At 39.5% G+C, this 23,534-nt stretch overlaps 2 protein-coding genes and 1 long non-coding RNA gene across 4 annotated transcripts; 1 reads left to right on the forward strand and 2 right to left on the reverse strand.

The window, feature by feature from the left end:
• Positions 1 to 59: 59 nt before the first annotated feature.
• mrps2 (mitochondrial ribosomal protein S2) lies at positions 60 to 2,597 on the reverse strand. The gene is made up of 4 exons (XM_005917212.3): positions 2,502 to 2,597; positions 2,108 to 2,224; positions 1,868 to 1,988; positions 60 to 1,113 (listed from the first exon to the last, which is right to left on the reverse strand). The coding sequence occupies exons 1-4, from the start codon at positions 2,524 to 2,526 to the stop codon at positions 567 to 569; spliced, it is 810 nt and encodes a 269-aa protein (XP_005917274.1). The 5' UTR covers positions 2,527 to 2,597; the 3' UTR covers positions 60 to 566.
• A 187-nt stretch (positions 2,598 to 2,784) lies between these two features.
• Positions 2,785 to 14,623, reverse strand: ppp1r26 (protein phosphatase 1, regulatory subunit 26). Of its 2 annotated transcripts, XM_005917211.3 has the most exons (5): positions 14,151 to 14,622; positions 5,740 to 9,062; positions 3,522 to 3,636; positions 3,316 to 3,401; positions 2,785 to 3,212 (listed from the first exon to the last, which is right to left on the reverse strand). In XM_005917211.3, exons 2-5 carry the CDS (start codon positions 8,991 to 8,993, stop codon positions 3,155 to 3,157), a joined length of 3,513 nt encoding a protein of 1,170 aa, XP_005917273.1. In that variant the 5' UTR covers positions 8,994 to 9,062; positions 14,151 to 14,622; the 3' UTR covers positions 2,785 to 3,154. The 2 variants fall into 2 exon arrangements, with proteins under 2 accessions (XP_005917273.1, XP_042074730.1); XM_042218796.1 differs by having other exon boundaries at positions 3,053 to 3,401; positions 14,151 to 14,623.
• Positions 12,626 to 17,179, forward strand: LOC121814167. The gene is made up of 2 exons (XR_006054157.1): positions 12,626 to 13,886; positions 15,025 to 17,179. It is a non-coding gene; the product is annotated as an uncharacterized LOC121814167 (long non-coding RNA).
• The last annotated feature ends 6,355 nt before the right edge of the window (positions 17,180 to 23,534 follow it).

Raw genomic sequence — 23,534 nt, forward strand, 5'->3', positions numbered from 1 at the left:
TATATGTATTAATCCTGCTTGTTTCATTCCTAACTAGATGAACAGGCATTACTTCAGTGTACACTTTCAGAAACTGCTTTTAATTAATGTTCATGTGTAGTTCATAGGTTGCTTATGTTCTGCATCATTTGGCTGACTTTCTGCAGAGGTATTTTTGTTTACAGAAACACATTTCATGGCCTAAACACTTAAATAGACTGCAAGAGAGCAAATACAGTTGTGACAATGACTCAGATACTTTTCTTTCAGTCTGCAACTGCAAATGATCATCACTCTCCCACGCCAGGATTTCAACAATGGATCACCACTTTGTTATTTCAGCGATTTACAGCTGTGATATTCACATAAATTTGCACTAATGTTAACTTTGAGCCATATTTTACTGACTGTTAAACCAGATGTTTTCCAAGTGCAGATGTGTAATGGAAGGAGGAAGCCAAAATTTATTTCAAATTTGTAGTGTATCAACATAAAACAGGATACACTACACAGTTGATGAGCTTCAGATTAAAGAATGTAGGCTTTTCAACGTCTCTTGTTTTTTTGTTTAAATTTAAGTATTAATATCATGAGATCTGCGAGGTGGGCGCTGACAGACCATGAATGAGCTCCATCTGTTTCCTTCTGTCTTTGGCACGGTTGATGGTCATCTTAAACAAACGACAATAGAGCTCGACGGCAGCTGGAGTGTCGTCGTTCCCGGGCACGGGGTACGTCACCAGGCTGGGGTTGCAGTTTGAGTCCACCACACCCACTGTGGGAATGTTCATCTTGGCTGCGTCTCTGATGCCCACGTGCTGCTGAAAGACGTTGTTGAGAGTTGAAAGGAATATGATGAGATCCGGTAGGCGGACTCCTGGGCCGTACTGGATGTTGGCGTTGGTGAGGAGGCCGCCCTGCCAGTACCGCGTGTGCGCATACTCTCCACAATCTTTGGCCGTGGTCTCTACCAGATGGCCAAACTGACGCCGCCTGCTGACAAACAGGATGATGCCACCGCGATACGCTATGTGGGCGGTGAAGTTGAGGGCAAGCTGAAGGTGCTCCATAGTCTGGTCCAGATTGATAATGTCATGATCCAAACGACAGCCGTAGAGATACGGCTCCATGAGCCTAGAAACACGGAATTATAATTCAGAAAAATGTCACTTGAATCACTACTGCTGAATAAAATAACATAGCTCTAATAGCTACATTCCTGATGAAATGATCGACCAAGTAACCAAAACATTTCCTGCTGCTGGAGCTTTCTGTTAGAAGCATTTAATGACAATAGGTTAGTTATGGAATAGTTAAAAGAAATGCCATCTGTATTAAAACAACAAGTTTGTATCGCTTCCTTCAAGGTTCTAGGACCTGTGGTATTTATGCTTGCTGTTACCACTAATAACCAGAAGTGTTAACAAACAGAAACTTCCAATTTAATAAAGAGGGGTTTAAAGCATGAAGTTTTATGGCATTTTTTTTATTAATAACTCCCCACTTTTTATCCACAGGAGACTACCACTAGGGGTTCTGGGCAAATGACACTGTTCAAGCTTAAAAAGTTATACTTTATTCAGCCATTGCATAATATGCAGACAGACTAAGCAATAGACAGAAGGTCTAAAATCTAACATGTGCCAAGTAGTGACTGAACACGCCTCTATCATGTGAGATTAGTTTCACATGTTGGGAACACCTAAACCCCACAGTAGTACCCCCCCCCCCCAAAAACAAAACAAAAACCCACTAAGGTAGAAGTTATAAAGCCTTGACCCACAAAGAAAGACAAGTGTCTCCAGATTATTTAATTACAGACTACAAACAATTTGTAAATATACGGGGGTGCAGCGCACTAAAACGCTGAGATAAATATCACACCAACCTGTGCCTGCAACCTTTTTTGTGACCAAGATGCACTCTGGCGTCGAATAAGTCTTTCAAGGAGAAAAGCTCAGCCACACGAAAAAAGTCTGCTTTCTCGAGGGGCTGGTTTAATATTTTTTCTGTTAATAAGAAAAACAACAACAACAACAACAACAAATGACAAGTAGTAACATAAATAAAATTCTTGAAAAAACAAAACAAAAACCAAGTGTTGACGCCCTTGCGTTATTTAGCTCACCTGTAACATCGCCAGCCTGGGGTTGAGGTGGCTTCGCAGACGGTGCTGTCACATAGTGATGTCCACCACAGGGGGATGCTACGGTGGCAGCCCGTGAGTATCGGAACCCTAAAAGGCCTAAATATGAAAAAAAAAAGTTAAAACATCGGTAGTTAACTATCATGAAGAGAATAATGCTTGCCAATAACCTAGCGCAGGCGTTCAATTATTGCCATTAATTGTAATACAGCATTTAGCTGTGGGCTAACATGCTAAACTGTAGCGTAGCGTACACGAAACTCAAAACTAAACGCAGAAATAAACACAAGGTAAAATGTTGGATTGGCTCTAAATCTTCTGAATATTTTCCTTGAACTATTTTCTAAATAAAAAACTGTAAACTGTTTTCAGTTACCTCTCGTAAGTGCCCGGACAGCCATGCTTGCAGAACCATGGAAGGTCAGTAAACTGCGACTGCGCAACTGTAGTTCACAGAATGCCGCAAAGTAGAAGCTTGTCGTGATGTGCTTGTGTAAAAACTACAATACCCATTAACCCACCTTTTCTCGGCTCAACTTTATTGAAAGAGTTGGAGCGTCACAGGAAGTACCGTTCTTGTGTCATTTAGCTATGAAACGTATTCAAGAACATAAGCCAATGTTTGTTGTAAGAAGAAAAACTGTTAATATAAAACAAATGTTTGTAAATATAGACGCCACTTCTAACAAAAAACAACAGTGGCATCATGAGGATAAGAACAAATATATGGTACCTCAAACAATATAACCCCAAATCAAATTTACTGTGCATTCGAGAAAAAATAGAAAAATTCAGGTAAGATAAATGCTGAAATACTCAAGGTATCCCTGAGTTCAGGATCCATATTTAATCCAAAATTAAAATTTAATGCCCTTAGTACTGTTATAGAACTTACCAAAACTTTACATACTTACTAAATACTTTAAAAAACAACAACAACAACTGTAATACATAAACACTTGGGTCCATAATAGTTTTTCAACAACCCATACACGTGCTAACAGCAGGCAGCATCTTCCAGGTGCATCTTCAAAAGCCAGCTTTTATCTCACTGTGTGTGCTGAGCTTGCTGAGCGCGTCCAGTTTCCTGCAAAAAACCAAACAAACAAGGAAACTCAAGTTGCAGATGAGTTTTCTTTGCGTTTGATCGTTCACTGTTGAGACAAACCCATTTGGGTGCGATCACATACCCGCTTACTGGAACAAACTGAAGTTTCCTTTTGACGTGCTGCACAGCCTTGCCGTGCACAGAAGAGTTAATGAGGGAAGTTTTCTCCTGCAAGCATTGCATAATACACACTTCACACTGTGGATTTGAACTGTTTTTTATAAAGAACTGAAATCATGATGTTTGTAACTGACAAACAAACGCTGTCGTGTTTTCACATAATTGTACCTTCTTGCACTTTTCAGCCAAGTATCTCCTGTTGAACATGCTGCCTCTCTCCTCTGAGGTAAGAGCTATGCAAGGCCTGAAGGTAATGCCGGGATCAATGGCACTGGATAAAGACCTGGTAAAGGCAGAGTAGGATATGCATCAGACTACTCCTGCAGTAATCTTTAATAATTCTGTAAATTATAAAATTTAAGTCAAGAGGCCCACTGTTGCTCAGATTCCAATCTTTATTACACAGATGCACTTAAAAGACACGGCAAACATTTCTGTCATCAGAAAGAGTAAAAGAAAGAAGAAGAAGAAAAAAAACACTTCTTACAAAATATTTACAGAAAAACTGGATATGCACAGCATGTTCAGTAATGCCTTTTTTATTTCATAAAGAAAAATAAATAGCCTTTTTCAAACAGGAAATCCAGGAAAACTTTAACATGACAAAAAAAACCCAAAAAACAAGCCACACAAAATATCAACTTTAGCAAGACAGCGAGGGGGAAATGTGGTACTTATGGAATCTGGAGCAAGACTTTATCCGAGACTACTAGAAAATCTATCACCAGCAACTCGGCTTTAAATTTTCTTTCATGAAAATCAATTATAGAACAGACAAAGACAAGAAGAGCGCTGTGTGTGAAAAGCAAAAGGTTGGTGGTAACTTGGTTCCTGTACCCATGATATTTATCTTAAAAATAAAACAACCCCCTACCCAAAAAAAGTGGCTCACAAGAGTCAAAGTAATAATTGAAACATAGTGGCTGTTTCTGCTTTATACTTAAAAAGTAGAAACTGACTGAAATGATCATCATTCAGAGCGCACAGAATTAGTCTGAGGTAAGGGATTAAAAGAATAAGACAAATGTGAGAAGGAAAAAAGAAAGGAAGGAGACTTTTCAAGATGGTGCTGACAGTATAAAAACACTTGCTGCACTTGAGTGAAAAGGTTGTGAAAGTGTCAAAAGATCTAATGATATACACTGTGCAGAGTGCAGCACATGCTGGACAAAGTAAATTGTGTCATTGCAGACACAGATGAGAAAATTCAGAGGAATAATAAACCAATAAACCAAAAAGTTCACTTACTTTGTATTTTAGTCTAAATATATTTTAAGGTTTGTTTAAACAGTATTGAAATCTGATTGGTCTTTTTTTTTTTTTTTTTACATTAGATACACAATTATGCCCTTAATTTCATGTTAAAAATATTGTTTGGGGCTACAACTAAAACTTATTTTCAGTACTGACTGCTCAGCTCAGGTAAAGTGATTCTATTTGACATTGAAGAGTAAAAAACCCCACTTACCTAACACACAAAGAAATGAAATGCAGCAAATAACCCTATTTTAGGAAGTTTTGGCATTTTTGCTCGAAAAAATGATTGTTTTGGGGTTTTCTCTCACTTATGTTTTCACCCTAACCACTGCAGCTTTAGCACCCAGACGTTTAACTTTGTGCCATTTTGATTTCCTGCACATGTAAAATAAATGAAAACCATAATCTAGGCAGTGATGGAAACCTACTACAATAAATAAGAATGCACAGTGAGATTTCAAACCAATACCAGGACCACTGTTTAAAAAAAATCTAGCCAATGTCCAGGATATTTTTTTTTTTAAACAGTTTATACAAACCTGATGAGACACAAACAATAACCACTGACCAATGCCATCTGTGTCATTTGATTTGTACTGGCTTATTCAATGGTCCATCCCTAAATTTGATGTTGGAAATTACTTTTAAAGTCTTAATAAGGTAACTAATGTAACTATTCAGGGCTCTGGGTTTCCTACTGCAAGATGGGAAAAGATGCAACCTAAATTTAAACATTTTGGACTCAAACCTAAATCGTTATTCTGCCAAACTGAGACTTCTTTTCCTTGTCACGTCTTCTTTTTTGTTTTTTAGCAAAAATATTTAGGAACATGTAATTTTCTACCGCTCATTCGTTTCTGCACGAAAGTGTCACTGTATTGCTTTTCAAACGATCAACAACAGGTAACTTATGAGCACATATAAAGTTTTCATTGTGGTTCCACAACTGTGAAATTGTAAAAATACATAAAAAAAAGTCAGTTTTATGATAAAAAAAAAAATATATCAATAAACATTCCCTTATAAATCAATGAGCTCGATCAGAATCTATAATATTTGACAGGACACCATTAGAGAAATCAGAAAATGATGACACTATGGTTTATAGTGGTCAAAGAAAAATACTTACAATGTGGAAAAGCCCTGCTTCTTTTCTGGATTTCTCTTCTGGCCTGATTCACAATCTGTCTCATCTATAAACTCTTCCTCTTTTCTTCCTAGATGCACTTCTTTATTATCTATCTTCATACCCTCGCCTTCGCTCTTCTTCTCCCTTAGTAAGTTTGCTCTCTCCTTAACCTCGCTTCTTTCCCTGCATTGAACCTGGACGTGATTTGTCCTATTAGCTTCCAGTTCCACAAACACACTCTTGTCCTTGGGCATATGCACCGTACTCTCCTTCTCCCCTTCGATGGAGCACTGGGACCTCTGGCCGGCGGGTAGATCCTGTGTAAAGGACATCCTCGGATGCTGTCTGGCAGCAGAAAAAAAATTCAAAACAGGAGATGTGAATGTAGTATTTCCAGCAGTGTCTTTAGAACAGGGGAATGGTGATTTACTGGTCCTTGCAGAGGACCAAACAGTAACAGGAGTCTGTAATTTGTGGCCCATTCCTCCACTCTGATGTGTTACCGAGCCACCCTCGCTGATTTCAGATGAGGTGATGTGGAACGGAGTCCGACTGAGAGTCCTCGCGTCGTGAGTAGGTAGTCCGAGGCTCTGGCGCCATTTGATTGCCTCTGAGCGAGAATGAGCGACGCTAGGACTCAAAATTGGTCGAGCCCTCTTCGTCTGTGAGGTGGCGTTGTGGACATCACCTTTATCAATACACGGTCTCCTTTGCTCAGTTCTAGCTGCCCCTGCCCCATCTGCTGGTTCCAAAAGACTGGGACTGCAGGATCCGGCTGAGGGATGTGATTGTGCACCGACCGCAGAGATGTCTGGAAAAACAGTCTGTGGTGTCTGAAGTCTATTATGAGCTGGACTACTAATATGAGACTTTTCAGAGAGAGGACTGATACTTTTCGTTGGAATCTCAGCCAGCTGATTTTCCTGTTTAATGTCTTTATCTTGAAATGAGCTACAAATAGTGACAGTACCATTCCTGGCTATATTTCCATCTTTAATTTTGTCTGCGGTAGAAACCTTGGCCTTTTCAGCCAGAAATCTTCGGATCTCTTGCTCAATACTGTCATCGCTGTCTACTGAGCTGCTGTCTTCCTTAATCTGAGGTGCGGCTTCCGCAGTGTGCACAAACTGGATGCCTGGACGCTCAGCTCCCTTCAGGATCTCCGTTTCACCTTCATGCAGCTCGTGCTTCTTACTTTTATAAACTTGCTTGTGTTGTGAAATGCTCTTTTTCCCCAGCCCAGGCTTGTCTTTCTTGTCATTCTTACTTTTCTGCACCTTTTTCAAATCACTACACTTGGAAAGAGAGTCAATGTGTAACTTTTTGGTCTGAAATGCATTTCCTAACAGCGGGTCTTCGTCTTTGAGGCACTTCCTTGATTTCCGCTTTAAGTCTCTCATCTTTTTCTTTGATTTCTTTTTCGTTTTCAGAAGGTCTTTTATCGCCGTGTCTAGGTCCTCATCGCTGTCAAGAGAGCTGCTTTTGTCTCCACTTTGGTCTGACTTGTGTAATCCAGTGGCAGGGTGTGTTTGACTTCTCTGGGGCAATGCCAAGAGCTTTGATTCTTTTGTATGGTCAGGTAAAGGCTTAGAGGCGGTTTCTTTAACCATGGTGGAAACACAAATGTTTTTCTCTTTGTGTTTTCTTTGTTGCTTTAAAGACAGTTTCGATGGTTTCTTTTCAATCTGTGGTTCATTTGCTTTTACCTTCTCCATTTCATTTGTACCCTGAGCGTCTTGAGTCACAGCAGAGCTGGGTGCCTGTTTGTGCACTTGGGCCTTCTGCTCGAGAAATTTCCTGATTTCTTGCTCAATCCCATCTTCACTATCAATGGAGCTGTCATTGCTTTCTTCACAGGGGCAGTTTTCAGGAAGAGAAGACTGGAAGGAAGATTCAGTGGTGACACAACCACTAAGGCCAACGCTATGATGGAAGGGCCCAGGCATGACAGTCTTTGAAATGTCCAGTATTGCCTCAGCACACATGAGCTCTGCAGTTGTATTGGCCTTTGGAGGGGCAGGGGTTGCCTGCTCCTTCAAACTCTCTACTTTATATGACAAAAATACATTTTCTTTACATTTCAAGCTGTCTGAAAGTGTAGGTTTGGGTATAGAAACAGATGGAGTAGGCTGGAAAGATTTCACTTCTTTTTCTGTCGTGCTCATCTTTTTCCTCAGCTTCTGTCTTTTGATATTCTCTGCGCTTGTACTTGCAACATTGTGTATTATCGACTTACTGAAAGGTTTCTGCTTGTGCAGCGATGGCGTCAGGACGCTCTTCTCCTTGAGTTGTTCAAGCTGGTAGCAGCGAATCGCTTCTTCAATCCCGTCATCGCTACTCGAGTCAGACTCCTCTTTGAATGCACGTGGATCGAAAGCTTCTGCTGTGTTCTGCTGCTCCTTTTTCTCCAGCTGATATCTCTGAATGGCCTCCTCGATGCCGTCGTCGCTACTGGAATCATTCGAGTCTTCCACCTTAGCTGTGACGGGGTAACTGACAGTTTTGTTGATGAGACTCACTGGTTTAGAGGGATTTCTTGCTTGCTCTTTTGAACACTCCAAACTTTTGTTTGTGCTTTTATTCAAATCGAAGTTCTTAACTATATTTTCATTTAGAGATGCCTTGTTTTTAATACACTTTTTTATAGGTATGACAGTGGGTACTGCTGGGGTCTCGACTTTGAGGCTTTTTGAAAAATTGCTACCCGCAATCAAGAATGCATCGCTGTTGCTGTGCTGTTTGGACACCTCGGGAATGGATGGGTTTCTTCTCTGAATTTTAGATGATGGGAGAAAAGTCGAGCACGGTTCTGCTTTGCGTTTGTGATCATCCTTTTCTTTCAGGTATTCCAGTATTGCCTCCTCGATTCCTCTGTCCACAGAATCGTCGCTATCCGAGTCACTGCTTTCACGGATGTTTGGCGAGGAAATGTCAACATGTGGGTTTTCACTGGGGCTTTTAGTTTTGGACTTGACTCCCACATAAGAACCTGCTGCAACCTTGCAGACTTGGGGATGACCCTCCTGTCCTGATAGCACATTACCCTCGATCTCGTCGCCCATCTCGAGTGAGGACTGGGTGCTTCTAAGACTCTCTATGATCATCTGGACCTTGTCTGAGATAGGTGTGCCTCTTGTGGACAACTCTGTGTCAGAGTCATTGAAGCAAACTGGAGGGCTATAGCCTCCAGGCGGGCCACATGTTCTCCATTCTGTTTGCGTCACTGCGACAGGAGGTACATTCATCAAGTACATTCTAGTGAAGTATGGTGAGGTCCTCGACCACTGGAGCGCAGCTGACTCCGTTCAGTTACATTTTTCACTCTGTAATGAAGAAAAGAAAAGAAAAAAACACAGAAAGAAAAAATGTCACTAAAGTGATGATTATTAAAACTACAATTAGACTTCATCCAACCAAACTGCTGTTACTCAAATTTTACAGTCTGTAAGAGCTGAAAATCAGGTCCTTCATGCCCAATATTGCTGTCATGATTTATTGTAGCTTTAATACATACACACAGATAGCCTCAGATTACTTAAGCGTGGCTGAACCATGAGAGCATGCCAAGAAAAATGCCAAACTGCTCATGATGGGATTAATCCGATAGTAGGCCAGATCATCTGAAGGGTCTTCTGTGATTGGTTGTTGTTTTATGGCCCACTCTGCTGTTGGTATTACACTTTAACTGGGTCCAAATGAACACTTAGAACAACCAGTGGCCAGTTGAGTCAAGTCCACTCGAATTGTTATCATTTAAGACTCATTCAGGCTGATGGCAACATGATGACAATCTGCCTGCATTCATTATTTGGAAAGCAATTATTTGCAACAATTTTGACAATTTATCTGAGAGTGATTAGACTGGAACTTTTTGTAGAATGGTTGCCTACTATCAGGCAATCTGTGCAATGGTCTTGCAATCAAAAGTGGTCATGAGTGTGCAACACCCTCAATCTCTGGCAAACCATTTAGAAACCCCATGTTGAAATCGGTTGCACTATATGAAAAATTCATTTAAAATTTCTTTTCTTTTTTTGTTTATGGAAGGAGGTTGCTGTCCTGTTTTTACTGTGTCACTGAGCTATCAGCCTGCTCTGAATAGGAGGCAATTTGTCAAATAAGTGTGTTGGAAGGTTTTTCAGGTGAGCCTGTAAAAATACATCACAGCCACACGAAACAAGCAATATCATGCCATACTGATTTCTTTCCCCTTACCCCGAGTAGTAGTAATCAGCTAATAGACATTGAGCTGAAAAACCGTTTGATCTAGAGCAGGGCGATATGGCCAAAAATATTTATCACGATATATATTTGAAAATTTGCGATAACGATATAACTGACGATATAATTGATGCGAGACAAAATACAACTCCACAACATTACTAGCGCAAAAAGACAACCTTCCATTTATTTTCACTTAAACAAGAAGCTGGTTTTTATGTACATTAAAGCTTTATAAAAATTTAACAGTGCAAATGCAAATTCCTTGCTGAAAGTTTAACCAAAAGGCATTTCCAGTAGAAATGGGCTGACATATCCTGAGCATAACCATGTATAATATCCACTGAAGTTAAAAAGAGGTGCTTTGCAACATTAAACTGCAGTGTGCAGTACGTATTTTTCGGACCATAAGGTGCACGGGATTATAAGGCACATTAAGCGAAACAAAGCAGTCAGATAAATCAAACTTTATTAAACTCATTCTTCTTGCTTCCTCCACTTCTGTACCATTGATTCATTAATGTTGAATTCTCTGGCAGCTGCTCTATTCCCATGTTGTTGCAGTATATTAATGACTAACCTCGTATTGTGGATGGATTATCTCAGTTGTTCTCCTGACTGAAGTTTGGTCCGTTTACAGCATCCTGCCATGCGATTGCATTTGTCTCTAACCATGAGGAACCTTCACGTTAACTTTTATAAGTGGAAAAGTGTTAGTGTTCGTCCTCCAGCTTCACTGTTTATGTTATGCTAACATAGCTGTGTCGCTAGCGATCACGTAGCACATCATTATATACCAGCTAGCCCAACTTCAGTAACCCTACAAACGTCACTGCTGTTTAGTTTCCTGTCTTCATTTATGTTGGAAGTGATAGCAGAGCTGTACGTTTGAATTTTTTCAGAAATCTCTCAGTCAGAACATGCTAATATCATGCTTAGGTAACTAGCGAAACTAGCGAGCTAACTTCCGCTAGCTTCCTGCTAACTTCTAACTCCGTTAAATGTAATAACTTTTGTTTTCATGGATGCCTGGAAGTTAAACTTATAGTTACACCTGGTAAAGCAGCAATGCTGATCGTTTTATTAAAGATGAAAGAATTTAGACAGTTTTTAACTCTAAGTGATGCTGCAGTGTTGTTTGACCTGAAGCATACGAGTTTAGGACCCAGATTACTCCCAGATTTAAGAGCATCTTAGTCCGACAAATACGACAATAACGACGGCCGCTTGCATGTTCTGCAAAAAAATGTGCTTTGTTGTGTATCTGACGGACAAACACCAAACCAGTTCCACATCACTGAAGTTGCACCATTTTTACAAACCAATTCTGGTTCATCTGTTTCACTCAACAATCGGCCATGTGCGTATGAAAACAAAGGCACTGCGCATGCGCGTTTTACTCCCATTCTATCGCGATATTTCATTTTCCTATCGTTGCCTAACATTATACCGGTATTACCGTGAACGGTATAATATGGCCCAGCCCTAGTTTGATCTATTTTAAATGTGCATTTTTTCTGCTTTTTGTTATTTTTTTGATAATTCAGGCATTAAAGCTGTTTGGTGGACAAAGCAAAAATTACTATTCCGTCACTTTAAGCACAGAGATTTTACAGACCACTTTTTCTCCTTCAAGTCTGGTACCACACATCATAGCTCGAAGGTTTCTGAAAATAATTAAGTCTACCCATCAACGGCAAAGCACTTTAAAAGCAAACAAAAAGACCCCAACAAAACTGAGTCTACAGCTGACACATTAAGCCACTGCGCAGCCTTCTAAAATGCCTAGAGCATCATCACTTGCCGGACAGAAAAACAACCAATTGTAATCGATCCAATCTTACACCAACCCGAGTGGCATGCTCATCTATTTTAACAATTAACACCCCCCCTACAAACCAGAATATTAAAAAAAAAAGTTCAATATAAAACAGGCTGCAAAGATTTGATAACAATCCAGAGGCCACCATTTAATCAAGGCACATCCAGAGTGTAAGTGAAATGTTGGCAGCTGTGTTTTAATACTTCTGTGGCTCCCAATTACTGAATTCTTTCCTCAAATTAACAGCATGAAAAATACTTTCTAATTTATTTTCCATTCAATAATGGACGCGGTATATTTTTTTCCCTACTTGTGTCATTTTTTGTACATTTGGAATGTAAAGAATACTTGTCAAGACCAGTGTGTTGGATGGTTGTTTGGTTGATCCAATTTAATACAAGTTTGCTAGGTTAACGTTGTCTCAGGATGGTGGTGCATGAGATGAGTCATCTTGTCATCATTGTATTTTAATTTATTTAATAAACCCCCCCCAACACCCAGGATAAGCTGAAGAGAATGCATGGATGGATATTTGGTGTCCCTGTATCAATACATTGCAAAAATACTGCAACACTATGCTACTAGTTACTTTACAGAAATATTTCCATTAGATCAAAGACCCTATGTGCTTATTAAAGTAGGAGTTCTCACCACTTTTGATGTGGGATCCTTTTTCCCTTTTCTTGTTTTACCAGGAATTACCTAGATGCTGGTTCTTGTCATATCAAAGATATCTCAGTTGTTAGCGATAAATTTGCCTTTCTAAAATTTTTCCATTTTAGAAAAAATGTGTCCTAAAAACAGGAAACAGGCCGGTGTAGCTGACTTTTGTTCTCAAATGGCTATGGAAGTGCACTAAACTGCAGTTTCTGGAATGGCCACTTGAGGCTCGCTCCAAAAGGGAGTCAATTTTTGTAGAATGCACAGCTTTACAGCAGAAATAAACATCTTTATGACTTTGATCAGTATAGCAGTATTTCACCACTCTTCATGCCGCATCTCTGGCATGCACATTTTTAGAAACACTCATTGATATTAAGGCTTAAAGTTAGGGTTGTGCCTGTTTCGAGTGACAGGTGAGCGTTATTTTATCTGGTTTAGGCTGGAGTGCACTAAAGGTCCCTCCAAGAAGTCAGCTGTTGAGTTTTTCTGGTGTGTATTTAGTGCATTAGAAATGCACCTTTCTAATTAAGCAAGGTATCTTAGGAAACTCCTTTGCTCTGATAGGGCGGTATCTGATCTGGGCCTATCATAAGTGTAGTACAGGTGTAGTTACAATAAAGTTATGACGTTTTTGATATGTTACTTAAAGACATTACAGGTTGTTTGCATTCTGTTAAAAATGCAAACACATTTGAGAGGACAGAATATTAAAACTGACACACTAATAAACAGTGGCTGTCCGGACAAGTGTCAGGTTCCACAGTTATAGGATGGGACCTTGGCCCTTCTATATATGGAGGGATAAACTAGGCTAAAACTAGAGATAAACGTTGCAGGGTCCCGTCACCATCAAGTAGCCTTCGGGCATCAACCTGCTGGATGAGTCGCGGAGCCCGAGCCTAGCCTGGTTGCACAAATTGGAAATCCGCCCTTCCAGCTCAGTCTGCAGCCTACAGGGGTGCACAGCCAGCCCCCCTATAGCCCAGCTACGAGGCTAAACTCTTAACCATCCCGATTACTGCGTTAACTCGCTGAACCCGGTAGAAAGTACAAGTAACACTACGTAAGCAGAATGGGTCAATAAAGACGCGGCACTGAAAAAAAGCCTATAAACCGAGCCAAATACGCCTCATACCGGAGTCTTACGCCAACTTTGTTTCATGTATTATGTATACAATGAAACTTTCGCCAGACATACCAACAATTCACGAACAACATTTTCCGCGTTTCATAAGTAAACGTGCCGTTGTCAGTATTTTCGCTACGGGACGGTTTCCTGGTTTCAGCAGACCAACCCCGGCTGTCCCCGTAACCCTATAGCGGCGCGGAGTGCACAGCTGCCCGGCTTGCATCGTTAGGAGACTCCGCAGAGCAACCATGTTTCTTCGCACCGGCCACGGTTGTCAAAACCCACAGCACTCGGTCCACAACCCGCTAGAACGTAAGTAATGCCACTAAATGCGTTTAGACTGAGCAGAAACGCGTCGTTTGGGCGAGAAATGGAGGAAGCGATGTGAAACATTGGGAGAGTTAAGCAGGGCTAGTCGGTGACTTGAAAGACACAAGCGGGCCTCCCGGCTGCTGCAGCCCCGGCATTTTCTCCGGCAAAGAAAGCCTTTGTACTGAGCCACAGCGTACACTCCTAGCCTGGGCTATCTTCACACAAACTGAGCCACAAGGAAGGCAATTTTCAAGTTTTACTCACCTGAATATGACACAGAACGAGAGTTACGGCGACAATATGCACATTGCTGCGCTGGTTTAAGATGCTCGGAAAGCCGTCGCGGAGCTATTTCGGTGTCCGTCAGCAGCTAACACCGCGCCTGAAGCTTCTCGCCGTCGAGTGCCCCTCCGCTCCGACTGCCGGGCGGACAAGCTTCCTTAAACCGGAGTCCAACCAAGCATGGATTCATTCAAATAGGGTATCGGCTTTTCTCCCGGAAAATGTTTGCGCTTACATTTTATGTCTTGCTTCTATATTACACTGCAAAAACAATCGGTACGTCTAATATAACGATGGCGCATTTATAAAGTTAAACACTTTGCCGCCAGGAACCCTAAAGAAAATCTAGAGCATGACAGAGGATTAATACGCCTCCAAAGTTTTATCTCCTCAAACAACTCCCAGTCTATGCTCCACACTGATATCGACTCTAGAGTTCTCAGGGTGGTATAATGCAGTTTTTAGTGGCATGTGTTTGTTTTACTTGACACGTAATTCATATTTTACACTTAAAAAAACTGTAGTATTTGTATTTGTATTACACTTATACTATATTTACTTTTTACATGAAAATTAATGGTGGAAATGCATACGTCTTTTATTAGTATTATTATTATTTCTTGATCTTTTGAAGAGTCAAGTGAACATAAACTAGCATGCATAGCTGTGGGACTAACTCAGTGGAGCTCTGATCTTGAATTTACCAGGGGAGATTTAAAATTACTTTAAAAGGCACGTTTATACAGGGATCCTTATACAAACAAGCAAAATAGGGATGGATACCTCTCTAAACACCGATCAAAAGGTTTTCTGTCAAAAAGTCACGTTGTGATTTAGACTTTTTTTTTTTTTACAGCTCACAAAGCCCCCTTTCCTCTTTCAGAAGGAACACCGAAGGAAGAATGGGAGGAAAGCACAACTACTGGTGCTCAGCTTCTGCCAAGCTGACTCTACAACACTTAAACCTCCTTTAGAGTGCTTAGATTTCCAGAAAGGTTGCACAATTACAAAATCCTAATCATCACTTCCTTAGGGGCCCACAAAGTAGAAAGTTTACACCATGTCATTACAGGCGTGCTAATGTTCTTTAATTTTGGATTGTTATAGCTTAGATTTAATTCCAGTTCTCATTCAAGGGTGGAAAAAAACAAACAAACAAACAAACAAAAACCCTTCGTTTTTAAAGTTAATCAATCAATCACAGCTTCTGGGCATTTGCCCTCTGCAAGTAAGCGCAATGTATTTTGTTTGCCACAACCGTTTCAAGCCCAAAACCTAAAGATAATAAGACTACAATAAATGTTAACAATAGTGCTATAACTCTTCTCACTTTAGATGCAGATGCATTTACAGTTTTTACATTGTATTTACTAATGTTTTCTCCAAGCTGTTGGTTACGTCATGCCTTTCATTCATATTATTAATGATCCTGTAATTCTATACCACTTTTTAGGTATACACACTGGTGAAAATTTCCAGGTATCTGTCTTTTAGGAGTTCATTTGGTTAGCATTCTTCAGGTTTGCTTGCCATGACACTGTAATATTAATATATATATATAACAGTGTAATGTAATGCATATCCCTTCCTGCAACACGTAATGTTGAAAATACACTTTCCTATGTATTAATATTCCTCAGAGTAAGAAATTATTTCAAAATATTTCCCCTTTGGCATTTTACTAGACTCTTCCAAGAAAGAATTGAGCTTTTTACCATCTATCATTGTTTGCTTTCTCTGAACTTTCCACCCGATCCTCATCTTGTGTCTTGGCTTTTGGCTGGGACCAAGTTTTTATTACTCTCTGCCACTCACTTTTTAAAACTTTAAAATCAGTTTTCCTGAAGATATGGAAAAATATGTCTAAATAGGTCAAAATGACAGAGGTGCTGTTACACCAAAAGTCTTAAAAGTGGATGTTTTAATTAACATAAACACTGGTAGTTGAGTTTTATGATGAATACAGAATTCATTCTGTTTTGCACTGAAAGCTACACACAAAACATAGTGTATTTAATGTGTTTTACATTTTAAATGTATCTGTATTCAATTTATTTTAATAATAGATCGCAAACCCAACTAAAATACCAAATAAAAGAGGGTGGTACAGTGGTGGTACAAGAAATAAAAGCAGTGGGATAAAATCAGTAGGGGTTCTCAAAAAAAAAAAAAATCTTAAAAAGAGATGTAAAAGATGTCACTGGCCCCATTTCCTGAGGCAGTTTATTCCATAGCTCCAGGGCTCTGGCAGGAAATTCTCTGTTACTTTTAGGTTTTAGGCTCTAGCCTCAGGACTCAGCCTTTGTATAGGCTCAGGTACTGTATATAGCAGAAGAGAGGCCATGAAAAGCCTTTAAAGTCAACTCTAATCTGTGGTCACTTAATGGATTTTTCATCAAGGCAGGTGAAGCTGGATGTATCAACAATCTAACCTCAGGTAGAGGGAGACATGGAAAATGCTGCCACCATCTTTTAGAGACCTTATTAGGTGATCAGAACAAACTGAGGCTACTATTGAGTGAGTACAGATAGTCAGGATAAGCTTTACTATTGTTCCCATAATACTAATGGAAAATTGGTTGAGTTCTTTTCTTACTCTTCTTCTCTCCCCATTCAGCTAAACTCCTCAATATAAATGAGCACTGGTGAAAAAAAGGCCTTTGAAAGGTGCAGGTACTGCACTTGAACATTTGCTGCCATTAGATATGAGTCAGTACATCTCACCGGAAGACGCGTTTTCATGTTAATTCAGTCAGGTTTGAAAATGTAAAATCTCTGACTGTGACTGCTCTATTGCCCTTTAAGAGTTGGAAATGTCTATGTAAAAAGAAGCACATTTGAGAAGTATTTTCTCTTTATTAGAGAGGCAAAGTCTTGTGGGACAATGAGAAAGTATTAGTGCTAGAAGATGTCATACTGTAACTACACAGCTCTGAGTAAGGCGTGCATATTAAAACACTCACTTTGCATAATTTTCCTGCAGAAAAAGAATAAAAGAAGAAGCCATTTGAGTTGTTCCAGCAGTAATTGGGTCTGTTGTCATGTAGGCACCTAGATTGACACAAGCAGCAGCAGCATGTTGGTGTACAGCGCTGACCTTGAAATGCAGTTTGCCCGGCCGTGTGGTGGTTTCATCTGCATGCAAATGAGGAAGTGGGAAGCCAGTTCTCGATGTTAGTTGATAACTGAGACTGAGACAACGGCTCACCGAGAAAAGACGTCAGAGGGCCGTGCAAATAGTTCAGACTCATTCATCTGATAACAAAACAAAAAGCCATGATGGAAAGACAAAACCCCCCAAAACTGCCTCTTTGACTTTGCTTCTTGTTCTCTGTCTCTGCTCATTTTCCAAATTGCGTTTTTAATGTGGATGCGTTGGCACGCAGGAAGTAAAAAAAGATCTTCAGCACCATGGACAGCAACTTGCTCACTCCTTAAACCCAGCCATGCCATTTCACCAAACTTGTAAAATGAAAATAAATAACAAAAAAGAAAGGATTAATATGAACAACAATCCGGGGGATTTTCATTGTGATACCTGTTAGTTAAAGGTTTTCCCTGCTCACCTGTAGTGGGCTGCCCTGAAGACTACGAAGACTAGAGCATTTACTTATTTGAAAAAAAGATTGTGAACTGAGGCAGGCGAACAGAAACCAACATTTAAATTCTTTATGCTCATTTGTATTTCTCTTTGTTGGCAGCTAGCCTGCTCTTTTTGCACGCTTTGCAATGCTTCATGTCTTGTTAAAGACCAAAGGATGATCCGATGTGTCCACTGACCAAATGAACTGAGCGACCGTGCGGTTTATTTAATCTGGACTGCAAATCCATCACGTTCTCAAGGTGCACTATAAAAATAAAATGAGCATTCATCCGTTTATGCAAATGATTAAGTGCAGATGATGTTTGAACTAAGTCTTTTTGGTCTTCTGTCTCTATCTGGGCTTCTTATTAAATTGAACCAGTGCTCACATATCCAGCAACTGTGATATTCTATTTGAATTAACTAGTGTGGCATCTCACAAATGTGAACCCGCATGCATTTGTTCAAACTTTCTCTGTGCTCATTAGTGAGTAAGCCTGCGGGTGCTTATAAAAGTTGGAAAGGATAACTTGAAGCCCACAGCTTGGCTGGATTATAGGGGTGAAAACAGGCAAGCAGAATATATAGGATGTGTTTTCTAAAATGGAACAATTGGTGCAGTTTATATTGCACTGGTATCTCCTGTGGGTCAATATGCCGATCTCCTTTGAAAAGGCAAATGCTGCTGTCCCGAGGTCACATTTTAAATGAGTGAATGCTGTGAAAGTCATGACAGTCTGCTTAAATATTTGGTTGTTTAAACATTCTGTGGACCTACTGTTTACAAAGAATAAGAAGCCCTCTTGAGGAGAGCTCATAGCTAGCAGAAATAATTGTTTCAGGTATGCCCTGCTTGCAAGACACTGATTGTAACCACAGTACATTGCAAAAGTCTTGAGCCATGCCTTATTCCTTTATATTTTGCCAGGAAAATAGGAAATTGGTGCAGTGACTTGTTGAAGCATGCAAACATCAATGGAAATACAGTACATGTATAATTCTAATGAGCCTGAAAGTTAATATTTGGTATGAGAACCTTTATTCTTCTTCACAGGCTGAACTCTCTCAGGCAAGTTTTCTTGTAAATTTGTTAAGTAGTACTCAGGAATAGTTTTCCAGGTTTCTTGAAGGACATTTCAAACCCGTCTTTGGATGGTGGCCGCCTTTTGTTCTGTTCTCTATCAAGATCATCCAACACTGCTTGAATAATGTTGGGATCTAGGGTGGGCAGTCCATGACTGATAGCGTTCCACTGGCTGTTTTTTAATCCAGGTAAGATTTTTCTGCGTTGGCAGTGCGTTTTGGGTCATTGTCATGCTGAATAACTAAGCTGTTGCCAATCAGAAAGTTTCCAGATGGTATTACATTGTGGATCAAAATCTCACCGTACTTTTGTCTATTTATAATTCCATCAATTTTGACAATATCTCCAACAGCACTGGCTGAAAAACAGCCCCGAACCTTGACAGAGCCTCTATCGTGTTTACAGATGGCTGTAGACGTTCATCGTTTCACCAAAAATCACTCCAAAAGACTTCTTTCCAATGATTAACAGTTATGCAGTAACTCCAAAGGCAATCTAAATCTGACAGTATTTTTGTCTCCAGCTACTTGCAAGTCACACATCATACACACATTTTGCTCATCCTTTACTGTTACAACTTTATGTTAAAGCGAGTTTTATCTAATCTACCACCAGATGGCAGTGTGGACCTGTGTAAAAGTTCCACTAGCCTCTGTGGTTTGTGCTTATTTACAGAGAGTAATTACTGTTTTATAGATGCATGACCTAAGGATAGATAAGATAAAACCGGCAAAAAAAAGACAAATAAATAAATAAATAAATCTAGACTACAATATGTTTAACCTAATGTTTCTTGCAGTATATGAGACACTATCTATCATTAGGACTGATGGTGCACTTTTCTCCCATTTCTTACACACAAACACACACAGAAAAGAAAAAAAATACTTGTTTTTCATATATTAGTAATGACATCTGATTGACCTAATGCTTTCCTTAGCCGCTTAATCTAACCATCAACCATCAAAAGATTCAATTCATATAAAAGATCCACGAGCAAAAAACACAATATCCCAAATTAAATGATAAATAAGCAGCATATTCTTTATGTTACACAAAGCGGATTTTGGAATTGAAATGTGTTCATATAACTCGTAATCATTCAGAAACATTCCGATTTTTTTTAGAATTTGACTTGGACCCCTCAATGGAAATGTTTAGCTTTTAATAGCTCTCAAAATCCATGCTACAGGTGGCAGCAGAGAGCCACTGTGGGCACTTCTATTTGTACCATTGGAATGAGCAAAAAGGTAGTACCGTAATAGGATTAATTATAATTCAAAGTTCATTTTAATTTGTCTCTTCTCATTCTGAATCATCCCCTTAGAGGAGCTTGACAGCCTGAATGGATGGTTGATGTTTAACAGGCTAGAATTAAACTGATCTAGAGCTTGAAATGCCACTTGGCAGGGCCATTATTTTTTTCCTAATGTAGCTGTCAAGTAGCAGAAGTGCACATGTCTTGCTGACATGTGAATTCAGAGTCTAACAAATGGAGAGTGTGCAAGTTCAAAACATTTTCGCTAGCTTACATAGATAAGGCTAAGAAATACAAGTCATGATATTAGGAAAATGGACTAAGCAGTATCAATCAAATTCTTTTTTAATCACTGTGCAGGTCATTGCAAGCAAGACCAACAATGGTACTATTATCAATAGAAAGAATTGGTGAATATAAATACATTTATAGTACATATGTGTATAAATATTTGCTCATATTGAGAGATAATGGTGTTTTCTACTCATCTTATTTAGTAATCGAATTGCCTGTGGAATAAAGCCAAGAATTCTGTTTGTTTTGCAAGCTGGAGATTTCCTCCTCCTGCAGGAGTCATCACAAACTCATTATGGGTAATCAATGAGGGCACACAATTTACTAAGAACTGTTCTCAGAATCTTTAATCTTCCCTCATAAATTTTTGAATCCATGCAAAAATTCTTTGTGGCCTGTTTTTATAAAATGTTAAAGGTATTCTTTGTTTAATCTCATAGGTGCAGAAACATAAGATCTAATGCACCTTTGTACCATCAGTAACATCTCAGCGAACCCCCAAATACGCTTCAGACAGTTTCAAAATATTCATAAGCTTTCCCACCCTCAACAGTACGAGGAGACACTGGAAAAGAAAAAAGAGAGCGCTTGAGCCCGACACAGAGATGAGAAGCTTAGGAGTTTGGTAAGGAGAGGTTTTACAATGAGACGTAAAAAAGGATGAAGACGGTGTTCAGAGAGAAAGCCAAGACCCCAGCTGTGCCCCTGCTCCCACTCAGCACACATGTATGCACATATGCAACTCCGCCCACACACAAAGAGAGTGGGCCAGTGCTGCATTTGTTTTGTTTAAAGTGGCAGATTTTTGCCAACCAGATCCACCCGCAATGGTTCTTACAAGCAAAGATGTGAAATTCAATCTAAGTGGAAAAAACACCCAAACAATTTTCACAAATTTGTAATAGCGACGATATAAACTGGAAAACACTGTGACTGTCAAATAAACCAGGTCAAACTAAATAATTCAATTTATATTCTTCCAGTCGTGATGAGGCACCTCATCGGTGCTTTTCAACACACAGCAAATTACATATTCAAGCAAAAAAACAATTTATATATATATTTTTTGGCTGAACATGGAATTTATGCAGTTTCCAAAGACTTTAATAATAATGTTTCCATGCAGCTTACTTTCTCCTGGATGTATCTGTCACCACGGTGAATGTAAAGCCTCTCAGGAACAAAACAATGCATTAGCAACTCAGGTTTTGACGTGTACGATGATTCACTGGTTCTTTGATCTCTGACATCCTATTCATGTGAATGCTTCCAAACACTCACAGCAGGTGTGAAGCATGATGGCAAAGGGGATGTATCATGTTTTGGATAAAAAGGCAAACTGTCTCTTAAATAATTTAGAAGGCTTTTTTCCTTTAACCATTTGCAGCTAGTATTTTGAGTTATTTTCTGTGGCAGCAGCAGATGCATTAGTACAAAAAATCCCAACATAATCAAGGAGCTAAATCTGATTAATTCAGCTCTGGGTTTGTGCCATGTTTAATTTGTTCTTGTATCCCACTCAGGGGAGAGTAGTGTTTGTCAGCATGTTTGCTATTGACCAACAAATGAACATGAGCAGTTATCCCATTGCGTTAGGCTCTTCTGTTGTTGCAGCCTTTTCAGGTATTCAGTGCAGTACCCCTGTTTGATGTCACAAGTTTATGTCCTTGTTTTTTTTGCCCACAGTCATTGGATAGTGATGATCTGCAATGTCATTCAGAGACCATGCTGCATAACCACTTTGATGATCCAGTAAAATAGTGAGTTTTCTGGCAGATTCTGTAGATTTTTTTCAATTTAATTTATATATTTTAATATTTGTTCATTCATTTTACGTTATTTACATCATACAATATGAGGCACTCTTTCAGTTTTGGTTAGTTTTGAGTTACATATACTTATCATGTGCACCGGTTTCACTGAGAGGAGGCCGACCAAGGAAGAAGTCCAAGCTACAAAACCCACACCATCAAGCCTAACTGAAATTTTAAGATGCCTACACGGAAAAGCCAAATGTGTTTTGGAGAAAAGTTTTATTTTCAGATAAGACAAAGATTTAACTATTTTGTTACAAGAGGTTTTGTTAAGGACAGTTTAACAAGCATGGTGGTAGCAGCATCATACTCTTCGGGTGTTCTTCTGGCAGTGGTACTGGTACACTGCACAAAGTGGATAGAATGATAAAGAAAGACTCCCTCCAAATTCTTCAACTTCACCTCAAATCAACAGCTAGATGGTTGAAACCTGACTGCGAATTGTGTTCCAATGACAATGGTCCCAAACCCATATCAGAGCTGATTTTATAACAAGCTAACAGCTTTTGAAATAGACTTCTAATATCTTGATCTCAACCCTACTGAAAATATGTGGACTATCCTTAGAAGCAGGTTTTTCGCCAGAACACCGACAAATCATATATCTGGCTATGTTTATATAGCCTGGCTATATTTATACTAGAAGCTTGTTGATGGCTACCAAAAGTGATGCAATTTGCTAAAGAACATTTAACCAAATATTACTAGGAGTGTATGTAGATATTTGAGCCTTTATATGTACCAGTGGTTGCTGGCAGTTTCTGTGAAATCATCTGCTTTTTTCATGCTGGCAGTCGCTACCATGAAGTTGCAAGGAGTTGAAGTGACACCTTGCTATTGCTTTGATTGCTAGCTGGTTGTCACAGTTTCCAGCAATACCGACTTTTCTGTGAAATGTGTGATGCAAACCAGAGACGGAAACTGTTTGCCTTTAAAGCAAAAGTTGTCCCTTTTGAAATGTGTTAGAGGCAGCAGTATGGCACAAATTTGACTTTGAGAGTGAATAGTCTCCATTTCTAGTTTGCATTGCTACAGCTTAGCGTAATTTACCTGGTTGGCACGGAGTCACCACCTGGTCAGGGGGACTCGGGCCTTAGACGATATTTACCCCTGTTTGTAGGTTTGTTTCTTAGTCCGCAAACTCCTTGTAGACCATTATCTGTTTAAGATAATGGTCTATTGTGTCATTGTGTAGCAACCACCTAGCATCAAGCTAAATTAACCCAATAATCTACCAATAACACTTGATTAAAACATTATATTGTTTTAATTTTCAACATTAACATCTTATTGTTATCCACAAAAGTTGAATTATGCATGATATATTATGATG

The sequence above is a fragment of the Haplochromis burtoni genome, unplaced genomic scaffold (genome assembly GCF_018398535.1).
Source record: "Haplochromis burtoni strain Fernald_Lab_line unplaced genomic scaffold, NCSU_Asbu1 Contig_23, whole genome shotgun sequence".
Lineage (NCBI taxonomy): Eukaryota > Metazoa > Chordata > Actinopteri > Cichliformes > Cichlidae > Haplochromis > Haplochromis burtoni.

Bases quoted from the DNA above. Each gene is read 5' to 3' on its own strand.
- ppp1r26 (XM_042218796.1), bottom strand. From the start codon at position 8,993: ATGTACTTGATGAATGTACCTCCTGTCGCAGTGACGCAAACAGAATGG. The intron at 3,637-5,739 runs GTAAGTATTTTT...TGCCTTTACCAG, and splicing joins AAGCAGGGCTTTTCCACATT to GTCTTTATCCAGTGCCATTG. The intron at 3,402-3,521 runs GTACAATTATGT...CAATGCTTGCAG, and splicing joins TGGCTGAAAAGTGCAAGAAG to GAGAAAACTTCCCTCATTAA.
- mrps2 (XM_005917212.3), bottom strand. From the start codon at position 2,526: ATGGCTGTCCGGGCACTTACGAGAG. The intron at 2,225-2,501 runs GTAACTGAAAAC...TTTCATATTTAG, and splicing joins TGTCCGGGCACTTACGAGAG to GCCTTTTAGGGTTCCGATAC. The intron at 1,989-2,107 runs GTGAGCTAAATA...TCTTATTAACAG, and splicing joins CCAGGCTGGCGATGTTACAG to AAAAAATATTAAACCAGCCC.